At 36.6% G+C, this 12,198-nt stretch overlaps 1 protein-coding gene across 1 annotated transcript in view; it reads left to right on the forward strand.

Moving 5' to 3' along the window:
• Window positions 1-12,198, forward strand: part of LOC122810291 (putative solute carrier family 22 member 31) — a 522,681-nt gene that overhangs the window by 248,460 nt on the left and 262,023 nt on the right. Inside the window, exon 3 of the mRNA XM_044081843.1 lies at window positions 9,434-9,588. Coding sequence (XP_043937778.1) covers window positions 9,434-9,588 — 155 coding nt within the window. The remainder of the gene's footprint in view (window positions 1-9,433; window positions 9,589-12,198) is intronic.

Below are 12,198 nucleotides of genomic sequence, written 5' to 3' on the forward strand. Positions count from 1 at the left end.
AGAAAAATCTTGATGAGTGAATGGGAAATAGGAAATACACCCTGGGGATCACTTCTGTGTCGCTGCTCGATAGTAGCACAGGAAAATAACTTTCTTGGGTGGCATAAGCCAGGGAACCTTGTTGGCTGGGCTTACGTTGGCCCTTGGGCCGATAGCCTAGTACCTACCTATGAACCTATAAACTATTGCAAGTGCTTGCTACAGTTTCAGGAAAGAGAAGACTTTTCTTTTTTTTTTTTTTTTTTTGGCATCTTTGCTCGTTAGCTGAAGAAAAATGGGTTAGGGCTGGGTGCAGAAAATGGCAGTGATTATTTCATGCATTTCAGGAACACCAGCTACTGTTTTTTTGCTTCATTACTCCTCAGCTGAGCATGGTGAGGGTAGGACACAGAAATAGGACTGATGCATTTCAGGAGTACCAGATTGAGTAATGATACTAGGCACTAGATGAGCCAGCTATGCCTTTGAAGGTCTATATTATATAGTCAAACTTTCAAAATGTTGAATGCCATATGTTGAAAGAAAGACGTACCTTAATGGTGCTAGTAGGGGTCCAAGCCCCCCTGCACCCCCCACATCCCCCCTACTTAAATATACCAACTCCGAGACCACACATTAGTGCAGAAAAGGGAAATTCTCCCATTCTGCACCATACGGCGCCGTTAAAGTCAACCTTCGAACACTTGAAATGTCAATCATATGGTCTCGACCATATGGCGTTTGACATTTCAAGCGTTCGTTTATTTGACATAGACCAGGCTTTGACATCCATAGTTTTTTTAAGTTTTCCACAAAGTTTCTGTGTGGTACTCTCTAGCATGTCTCAACATGCTTTCTGGGAAGTATTAGTATGTAGCACGTACCCCTTCACACCTTTCACATACAAGACCCTTACAGAGTAAACATGCCATAGTTTCATTAGGCTTTCTTTCTCAGATGTCTTTGCTAAAAGAAAAAGAACGGTATCTGCCATGGACAGATGAAGTTTGTGCTCATTGTTGTATATTTCTGTAGTCTTGTTATCCAGTTTTGTATATAATTAATCAATTTTGACTGCTTGAATTTAACCCACCCATTTTACTGTTGTATTACATCTGGTTAGAGGTTTAGACTGTCATTGTGCTACATGCTGCGTGTAACTGTTTGGCCCCTGTGTTTACACACTTTTTTTCTGAGTCTGTTAAGCCACTTTATATTTCTGGTTTTCAGCAGTGCTCTGCCACAAAAATAAACTTGCCTGTCAGAACTGTGGTTGTATACCTACTGTTGATAGACTTATCATTCCATAATTTTTTATAGGTCTTGTTGATGGACAAGGTTTGTGCCGGAGTATGACCCTATCTGTATAAGCGTCATACCTCTCGGCACAAGAAATCTGGACAAAGCTAAAAATAATAGGGGGGTAGAGCCCTCAAAATAGGGGCAGTGTTTAAATATTGCTCTTTAGATTCAGAAAAGTGATAGAATAACAGGTTTATTAGCATGCATTTTACTAAGGTTATGAAGTCTGAAACTCAGATATTTGTCATTATTTACTGACTTAATTCCTGAAAGATTTGTCAGGAAACCACATTTTGTTTGAGGAACAGACCAAATTGTGAGGCAAAAATCTGGACAGTGGAGAGCTATGATAAACATGCATGACACGTTCCTTCTCATCTGGAGAGTCTGACAAATAAATTGCATTCTTCTCCATGGCAAGCCCTACCATGGGTTGTTCATGCTGTGAAAGACTAAGATGCGTTTTGCAGTGCTGTGTCCATTGCACTTTACTTTCCAGCACAAACAGTAAAATCCTAGACAGATCCTCTATTGCTTTCATCATTTGAATTTTCACACTGGTCATAATATTTTATGCCAGATCAAGAACTTTTCATTAACAAGATTGTGCAACTTAATCAAAGCCTGCCTACAGAATAAAAAAATGCGGAAAAAAAATACGAAAACCCATCTCCCTGGTGTGCATATAGTAAACTTTTATCCCAAGAAGTGTCAGCCTATTTGTCTTGGGGGATAAGTGTATAGAATTTCATTGTTTCTGAAGTGCAGAAATTTCATTTATGCATGATGCAATCTGTGGTCCTGAGAGGTTGAAAGATGAGTGTTAAAAGGCAATGATTTAGCAAAGGTGGGGCAGATAATGCAAATACTTCAGGTGCCAAGTGATGAAGATTAAAAAGTTAGAAGTTGTCATTAAGCACTTACAATCACTTTGACCAGTTCTGTACTATTTTTGTTTTTAAAGCTAGTTTGCAAGCTATTAGTTGATATAGCCTGTAAACTGTCAAACTCTTCTTTAAAAGTTTGGTAGTTTATAAGCTGTAATTAAGGCGTTGCAGACAGTGGAGGGGTGGCAAATAGGTGTACTACCCAATTATTTTGCTACAGCTGTGTTAGAAAATAGTGGATTTGTGAAACAGTTTGTCATAAAGTTATGGTTTCTTGACTGTCCATTTATTTGAAAGGAAAGTACAAGGAAGGTGTATAGTTCTGAAGGAGATGGTGGCTTCCTGGATATGCGAGATAAATTTTAATTGCTCAGCATCTGTGTGGCTTACTTATTGGCCTCAGCATAGGTTACTAACCTTCTAGTAGTGATGGAGATTCTGACATTTCTTTGTTAATGCCACAGTTGCTGTTAAGTTCTGGGGGTACTTTCCTGATTGTCAGTTTTGTACATCTAATATTTTGTGTGGCTTTAGGACTGATTATTGATGAGACCTTCCTGTACAGAAAACGGACAGTACTGCTGAGCTGCCTTCACTTTGAAATCCTTTGTCTCTGTCTCCACGTGGCTTCCATAGTCTGAGGAGTTGGCGTTGCAGCTTATGTGGTGGAACATAAGGGGATCTAAATGTTGTTGCACATTCTCTGTCAGTGCTGTGTGCAAGCATCAGAGACACGGTTACCGTAGGTGTGCTTTTACTTACTTGATCTGATCTTATTGACCTTCTTATAAACAAGTAACTACAGCAGGTGGAGTAACTTCTGCACCTGGAGTATCTGTGCTGGCATGAGACATGGCAGTGGTTACATGCATGTGGTTTTGTATCTCTTGCCACTGATACAAGTTGATGCCCAGGCTGCATCATCCAACATGTCACCATTTGCAGTAACGTCTCTAGATCAGAAGCATCTTTGAGCGTTTTTAGCTTATGTCACACATTGATGCTTCTTAAAATAACAATAGTCATAATTAAATGAAAACAAACTCTGCATTCTTTCACTGAGATAAACCCCAGTTCAATATTCTTCTGACTGATTGCTTCCTGTTGATTTGCCCAAGAGTACCTAGTAATGTCTATCTAATACACTAGTGAGGATACTGGTGTCTCCCAGCATGAGTACACTTGCAGACGTAAATCACTGTTCTTGCCATGGTCCAAACTGCTTTCAAATTTTCTACAAACTTATCTGATTCCTAATATTTTCTACACAATTCCAAGTATGATGTGGTTTTCAATAGAATAAAGAGAAATGCTTTCTTGCTGTTTAAGTCGGCAAGCAGCAGTAATCCGTATACTTCCGGAAAAAAATCATTTTGATGTCTTACAGCCTTCCCCAGGGCTTTGTCCTGCATTTACCAGTTCGTGAAGTATCTCTTAAAATAATGGGATATCAGTGTCTTCATTATGTAAACAATTCTCTTTAGTGCCTTCACAGAGAAAATATCCTACAGCATCAGGAAACAGGAAACATTTTCTCCACTGATAAAGAATTAAAAATGTGTGTGTGTGTGTGTTAAATATTCCTACACTGAATATCAGTGGAGTCTGATTAGTTCTAGCCTCCCACCTTATTCTCACACAACACCCAGTACCCAGTACTAGCATTTCTGTATGCTTTTTGTTTCAGTACCTGCTAACCATTGAACTTCCTTCTTTCAGTCTTAAGCCTCTTCATTTCCTTATATTTATCCCCAGCGTGGAGGCAATAATCACTTGTTGTGGCTATCATCTATGCAAATTTCCATTTGGAGCTTCCTTTCTTTTATATATTCCAGTGCTGGGTAGCAGTTGTGCTTTATTACAGCATGTCACCACATTCTTAAGCAGTTCACATTGTTTGTGCCCTTGCTGGCATCTGAATTTCTTGTGAGGTCCTAACCCACGCCCTGGTGGTTCATATGAGCTTATATCTCCACTGAACATGCTACTTTTTCCCCATGCATATCTGTATTTCTGCTCACACACCTATGAGGGCAGCCATCCCCATCTTAGGGATGTCAAACTCATGTCCTTGGTCCTTACCTATCTAATGCCATGTAGTCTGGTGCTTGCACGGTGACAGTTGGACAACCAAATCTACCACTCATGCTCCCAGTATGGTCAAGCTACCATTGACTGCTAATTTCCCTTCACTTCACCTGGCTGTTCCAAAGTCTGAGCTGCTTTTTCACCTTAGGACTTCTAGGATGTGGTCAGGACTTTTATTTCTCTATGCCGCAGAGCGTTTCCATTTTTTCCTTGTATAAGTATTTGTTTGTCATTAGAAACCACTTGCCCTGTTTACAAAGAACTTAGCCTAGCACCATGTTATTTGACGTTTGCTAATATTAGTATTTTTTGCTGTGCAGACATTCCTTTATCAGCAGTAACCTTTTGTCCCTCTGCTGTTTTTCCACTGGGTAGTTCCATTGTTTTATGTGTTGCCATTGTGTTCTTACAAAGTGTACAGTATTGTTACAGTAATTTTCTTTGAGGAATTCCCTTTGTGAACAGGAATATGTCATTTTTCCCCTCAGGGTAACAAATTTTGTTGTGTCAGTCTGCCACCACATTCTTAGGCAGTTCACATAACTGCTAAGATTTTTTTCACAGTGTGAAAATTCTTGTTTCAACAACTTTTTGTTCAGTTCGCTTGTAATTATGTTTCCATTTGGAGCTTCCTTTATCAACTGAAACTTTTATTTATTGCAGTTGTTGGTATGTCGCCACATTCTTACTCAGTTCAGATTTTTTTTTCCTTTTTTGGAATCTTCTTCATTTACATTACGTATTTATTCAGTCTTACATAGGTGTATATATTTGCCCAGGTAGCAGAAATGTTAAATGTATTACAGTATGCTCTTGTGTTATTCAGACCAATCCTTGTGGTATTTTTATTTTATTGTGTGGCATTTTCTGCTTCTTTTTTCAACCTCACAATAGAATATCTGTATTCTGTCACTGGGTAACAATGTTTGATGTGCTATATTCTGTCATTATGCTCTCAGGCAGAGAATACGCTGTTTTTTTTATTTCTCTATGTGAAATTTTCTGCATCAACAAATACCTTTGATTACAAGGTACTATAACATCCGCGGTGGTGCAACAGTAGCGTTGTTGCCTCACAGCAAGAGGTTCTCCCATTCGATTCTCTGCTGGAGTGTGGGGAGTGCCTTCTGTGTGGAGTCTGCATGTCCTCTCCGCGGTTGGGTGGGCAATTAAAAGATATGCGTGAATGGGCGTGCCTTCGTTGAAGGTTGGACGTCGAGCTAGCACCTCGGCGTTCGTGAAAATCTACTGCCACTCATTAGCGGACCGGAGTTCTGCTATGGCGACTCCTAACCGGGAAAAAGCCGAAAGACAAACAACAGCAACAACCTTATAAGGTACTATGTATACACGTTTAATATTTTGCAGTTTCATCTCCTACCATGTTTTCAGGCAGTTCCCAGTGCGGATATGAATTTTTCCCCTTTGTAAAGTGTTTAGTATTAGTAAGAAGCCTTTAGAAACAATAGATTTTATTGTTACTCTCTTCCCTGTTAGCAGTTTTAGTGTTAGTTTTTTAACACTAAAGAGACAGAAAATGAAGCAGACAGCAGTATGAATATCACCGGGATGGACAACAACAGCGGTATGGAAAAACAACCAAATAGAACTAATTTTAATAGTACTGAGGTGTGTGATCTGGTTGTTAATTTGTCTAATAGTACTTTAAATGAATGCTTACTGTCAGCATTGAATTGTGGATTAAAATTTATTCCCACTGTTCTACCAAGACTTCATGAGTGTAAAATTTTAAATGTTTCAACTAATTTGAAAGCTGCATTTAAAAGATTATTTTAATGATTTAAGTGAGATGGAAAAATAATTTTAGTGAATACAACTTATACTGACCTGGGAAATAATACAGATGATAATTTTGATGAAACATTTATTTCTTGTTTATCTAGTTAAGATGGAGAGTGCAATGGTTATTGTCAGTTAAATACAGACAGTGTTTTAAGTAAAAGTAACTTTATACCCCCTTTAAGAATGAAGGTATATAGAAATTTTATGCTATGATTATTTTTGCTTTAGAGAAAGCATTTTTGGATTTTTAAATGAATAAAAACGAGGTATGTTATAATTTGACTAAAATGAGTGGCAGGCTTGAATGCTTTTAGTAAACAGAGAATTTATTGTTAAACCTTCAGATAAAGGAAATAAAATTGTGGCGATGCATTGTTCACAATATCTAAATATGTGTTATGAACTTTTGAATGATAGCAAGGTTTATAAAATGGTAAATATAATAGAATATCAAGCAGCAAAAATAGAGTGTCAGCAGCTGTGGAAAAAGGGGTTAAGGTTGGGTTATTTATCTAAAACTGATTTAGAAAATAAGTTTTGCATTGGTGGGTCTGGTATTACCTATTTTTATTGCCTGTCTGAAATGTACAAAAACATACATTGTCCCCCAGGAAGACCCATAGTGTCAGCATGCCAGTATTTTTTTACATAATATTGGATTAGTGCTTCATAAATATTTATTAAATGCTGCTGTAAAGTTACCTTCATATATTAAAGATTTGTTTGACTTTCTTAGCAAAATATCTGATATTAGATGGACTAAAGACATGTACTGGATTACTGTAGATGTCAAAAGTTTGTATACCAATGTAATGCACAACTTTGTATGGAAGCATTAAAATTATACTTGGGAGATAGTTCCCTTGCAAATTACATTATGGAATTCTTTTATTTTAGTTTGACTCATAATTTTTCTGAGTTTAATGGAGTTTTTATATCCATCAATTACAAGGCACAGCAATGAGGGTTTCATTTCCCCACCATGTTTGCCAATTTGTTTATGGGCTTGTTTGAGTCAGAATATATTTAGAAGTGTGAATTTTTTTTGTAAATTTGTTATTAGGTATTATAGATTCAGTGATGATTTAATTTTTCTTTGTCAAGTGGGACATGAACAAGTGCTGAGTTTTATAGAAAATTTGCGTAGAAACAGATTTGGTATAAATTTGATGGGTTGCAATATGCAAGTAGTGTGCCATTTTTGGATATTTTACTACAAGGGAAGTCTAATGAGTATATAGAGACAGGTATAGGAAATTTAATGAAGTTAATCAGTTTATAAATGGTAATAGTTGCCACCCTCCACACACTGTCAAGGTACTTCCATGTGGTGAATTTCTACCCATTTCCTGTTTACATAACAATTTAATGGTTATGAATAGTGAATTGATGACAACTGTAGATATGTTTCTTAATAGATGTTATGATAGAACTGTGGTAATGGAAGCGCTAAGCTGGATTCAAGATAAAATAAATGAGAAAAATGTAGTGATTTTTTTTCCCAGTGTGAAAATTATAAATTATGATTATTGTAAAGATAAGGATAAAGGATTTTTTGTAGTTACAACCACATTTTGAGTCCAGAGATCAAAAGATTACATTATATTAGTGGGACTTTTTGTTGAAACATAAGGATTTACAGATAATAAGGAAGACCCATACATTATCTTATAAAAGAGGGCATAATATTAAGGACATTGTAGTCCATAGTAAATTTGAGCAGCCTAAAAATAACTTGATAAATCAGGTTGTAAGTGTAGGTACTTTTCCTTGTAAGAAATGTGTAAGCTGTAGGTATATAGTTAATACATTTGATAACATTAATGGAGTATTATTTAGGCCTGCTGGGAGATATTGTCAAACAGAGGGTATATAGTTTATGCACAAAGATGTGATTGTGGCTTATTTTGTATTGGTGAGACTAAAAGGGCTTTCAAGTTTCGATTACAAGAACATGTTAGAGATATTAGAACTATTAGACTTGAAAGCCCTTTAGCTCAGCATTTTAAATATTATCATGACAGTAATCCAGAAAATTTGAAATCAACTATCTTAGAAAAAAAATAAAGATGAACAAGGAAATTGTGATATAAAAAGAAAATCGCTTCATAAAGAAGCTTTGTTTATTTTTAAATATTGAACATTGACCCCTGGTGGGCTCAGTACAGAATGTTGTTGGAAATTCTTTGTATAGTTTAATTTATTTTAATGAATTATTGCTTTAATTGCTTAATTGAAGGATAGGGAGGGTTCTTCTGTGTATATAAAGTGTTTTTTTTACATAATTTTACTCCTGGAAGGCTTCTTAAAAGCTGAAGCGCTAGAGATTGTTACCCGCATTTTATCTTGCTATTAAAAGTCGGTGACCTGATTTTGTTTATTTCATTAGTGATTTTTTTTTTTTTTGTCTTTGACTATCCTGTATCAAGAAGAACTCTTTGTCCCACTAGTAAAGAACTAGTGTGGTAGCCTTTGTCACTAACAAAATGTTATGGTATTTGAGATTAACAATTAATGATTCAAGATACTTCGGTGTGTATTCTCATGGAGTATGATCACACTGAAAATGAAACTCTCTAAGTTTTCTTTGACAAAGGCATTGTAAATATATTCACTGAAAAGTAATTTAAAAAATAAATGTAATTGTAATATTTTTCAAGGCGCTTCATCTGCCGCACTCTTTTTAACTGCATACAGTAACTCCAGAATTGTAGTATATTAAAGTAAAAAGTATACTTGATTTTTTTGCAAGACTTGCTAAATAGGAAGGAACTGTGATATTTATTTATTTAGAAGTTAGAATTTCATACAGCTTTATTAAATTTGTCCATGAAACATACACAAGTTACTTGTATCTGCGTTTGTGCATTGTCACTGTATTTCTTTTGGTTTGTAGTTGTATTTGTACTTTTCTTCTGTTTGCCACTTGGTGTAGGGAACAGTTGAAAAGCCACTATTTCGGATCACCAGTGTTAAATCCATCCATCCATCTATTTTCTAAGACACTTGTCATGGTGAAGGTTGGCAAACAAATACCTAGATTAAGTGATTAATCATGGTATGTAATATACTAATTTAGCTGTTGGGTTGTAATAGCAATCAACATTTGGAATGGAAAAGCTATACAAATTGTTTCACTTTCTATGGGGTAAATAGGTTATTGTTTCTAAATACATCATGGCATCCTTCTTGAATGTATGTCCTGGTATTTTTGATTACCTCAGCCATGCTTTAGGATAAGTCACTCTGCTCTTTGCAGTAACTATATGTCTGTTGGTGAAGTTCTAATAAAATAAAAAAATAATGAAGCAGTCCTATAACCAGTCAATTGCTGTCTATTTTGAAAAAAATCAGCATTTACTTTCTGTCTTCAGGTTAGGTCGGCGGACCACCTTTGTGGTGTCTTTGGTCCTTGCTGTCCTGTTTGGCTTTGGTGTAGCAGTCTCACTGGATCCCATTATGTTTCTTCTTCTACGAGTTTTTCAAGGGATGGCTTTGGCCGGAGTATTTCTGTCCATCTACATAATCAGTAAGTATTGAGATGCTTCTCACTTTTGTAAAATTTAGCTTGGAGTAGATTTTGACATTTCACTGGTTTGGGGCCCCTGTAATAGATAGGATATCATTGTCCAGCAGCATTTGGAGATGTATGCTTTATTCCTTACTGCTAAGGGAAGAAAAATAAACCCTACCATTTATTTCTTTTTGTAAGTGCAAATTGCATGTCCTTTTTATTTTAACATTTTATATGTAAATCTTTAGTAGAAATGGAGTTCTGCATAACTGTACAGTTCCATGGCTGAAATCAATATGTACTGAAGATTCAGAAATATATTTGCAGCTGTAGATGCTCATTAAGTATGACAGCAAATAGGTGTATGTTGAATATTAGGTTAGAGTCTTGGCTTTGCTAAGTCTGTGTATGTTAACTGTAGCTGTACACAGTGCCAGTGATACTTATTGGTCTGCATGTTACTATATTACAAAAGTATAGGTACAACACCCCCACATCTCAAGTAAAAGTGTGACCTAAATGGTACTGCTTCCCAACTCCTGCACGTATCTGCATTTATAGTATTTGCAGTGTGCCGTCATTTACTAGAGCTAACCAAACATAGTTCTGTTGATCAGCAACTTTTCCAAGCCAGCTTTATGATTGCAGAAGCCAAGATTAGCAGAGTGAATGTAACTATGCCTATTACCTTTCTCTGGGTAAATCATTTCAGCTGCTCAGAACTACTTTGGGTGACCTGGTACATCATATACTGATGGTGCTGCATACAATGTCTTGCTAGAGTTCCCTTTCATTAGTAAAAGGAAATGAGGAATAAATTGCTGCGAAATGTTGAACTAATATGGGCAGTGTACAGTTCACAAAACTATGGACATCTTAATGATCCAAAGATGTGGAAAAGCAAAAAAAAAAAATAAAGAAGCATCCAGAAGAACAAATTAAGAAAGTGAGCTAAATACAGTTAGATGCTTACATTTATAGAATAAAATGCATGCAGATTTTATAAGAGCTTTAGTGATCCTCTTATACTTGTAGATGCTGACTATACCTGTACATTCATTGAAAATCAAGTCTTACTTAAGAAGAAGGAAAGTATTCTTATTATGTCCAGTCTTATCAGTTGGTTTTGCTTTGTTGGTGCAACTCATATGAATTGGTAATATCGAGTGTGTGAATACCAGTTTTCACCACGTTGTCAAAAATCACTTTCATCAGTGGTTGTCCATAGAAGAGGGATGCCCCCCCCTCCCTCCAAGGAGTGACCTTGAAGTCTATTATAATGAGGGAAGAGTGTAGGGGATCCTGCATGGATGTTGTCGGGAGGGGGAAAACATTTAATAACTGAATGACGGGTCTACTATGTCTTATCAAAATGCAACTGACATTCTTGTAAGTAACAGAATAAAACACAATAACGCGATTACATACATTGTTAAAACTTACGTACTTTAGTATAACTTGTTTTGAGTAAAAACAGCACATGCAAAAGTAACTGGAATGTTTTTGCAAGGGGTAAGTCCCCTGCATCCTCCTACACCTTACTTTTAAAATATTCTCATTCCAAGATTGCTGCAAGCTGGAAAAAGAGCAATCTCTCAGATAAATACTTATGTAAATATCTTGTTTCTTCAAGATGATGCACTCTTGGAATGAAAAACTAGTATACATTTCAGGCTTGCCACACATCATTACTATGTGTAGCTAGCAAAAAAATCAACAAGTGGGGAGGGGGGGCTTTCTTGAGTAATAATGATTGATCAAACAAAAACACTTGCAATTACAAAGCAAGCAGTTGAAGGGTATACATTGAGAGGCTTCCAGTTCAGCCACTTTTACAAAAAAAAAAGTTGCACAAATTGGGTTTAGTTAGCTGATCTCCATCCACTGCTGACACTATGATAAACCACAGAAGTTTCTGAAGTGATTTTACAGATTCCCTTTGTGGCGCTGTGCTGTGTCCTTTGCATGTAAGAAATGATGCTGTATGATAATGTGTTTATAAGATGCTGCCAGTGTTTGAGTGGAAGGGGTTGGTTATAATTTCACCCCCAAACAGTAGTTGCACTTCTCTTGGTCAGCCTTGCAGACTGCAGCTGATCAGACAGAGTGGTCAATTTGTTCAGCCTGACTGCAGTGGCCACAGCTTTTGTAGAGCCAGTAGTCTAGTGCTGTCTGTTTCATTTCTGTGCCAGAGCCGCTTGTCGTTGCCTGTGTTGTGACACATATTTCAGACTCCGTTGTGGATGCAGGTCATTGGCATGGTAATAAGACTGTGCTATGTGCACCACAAAGAAGATTGTAGATGTTTGTAATCGCACCTTCTGTTCTCCTTAAAAAAGTAATTGACAATTTTGGTTAGGAAATTAAACTTTGACAAACTGCATGCAGGACACTGAAGTAACAGAATACAGCCATAAAAGAAGGGATTTGCTTTGATTGCAGAAGCAGATTCCCACTAGTGCGCTGGTAGAATTTATGTGTTGGCAATAAGGGCAACTTATGTTAATGTTGAACAGGCGAGTGGATAAAAGTAAACAGTAATGAGAGTGTAAAAGAGAATGTGCATCAGAAACATCCCTACCACAATTTTTGTACTTTCTAGTCACTCAGAAAGACTACACTAAG

This window comes from Protopterus annectens, chromosome 8.part1 (genome assembly GCF_019279795.1).
Source record: "Protopterus annectens isolate FY-2018-M chromosome 8.part1, PAN1.0, whole genome shotgun sequence".
NCBI classification, from domain to species: Eukaryota; Metazoa; Chordata; order Ceratodontiformes; family Protopteridae; genus Protopterus; species Protopterus annectens.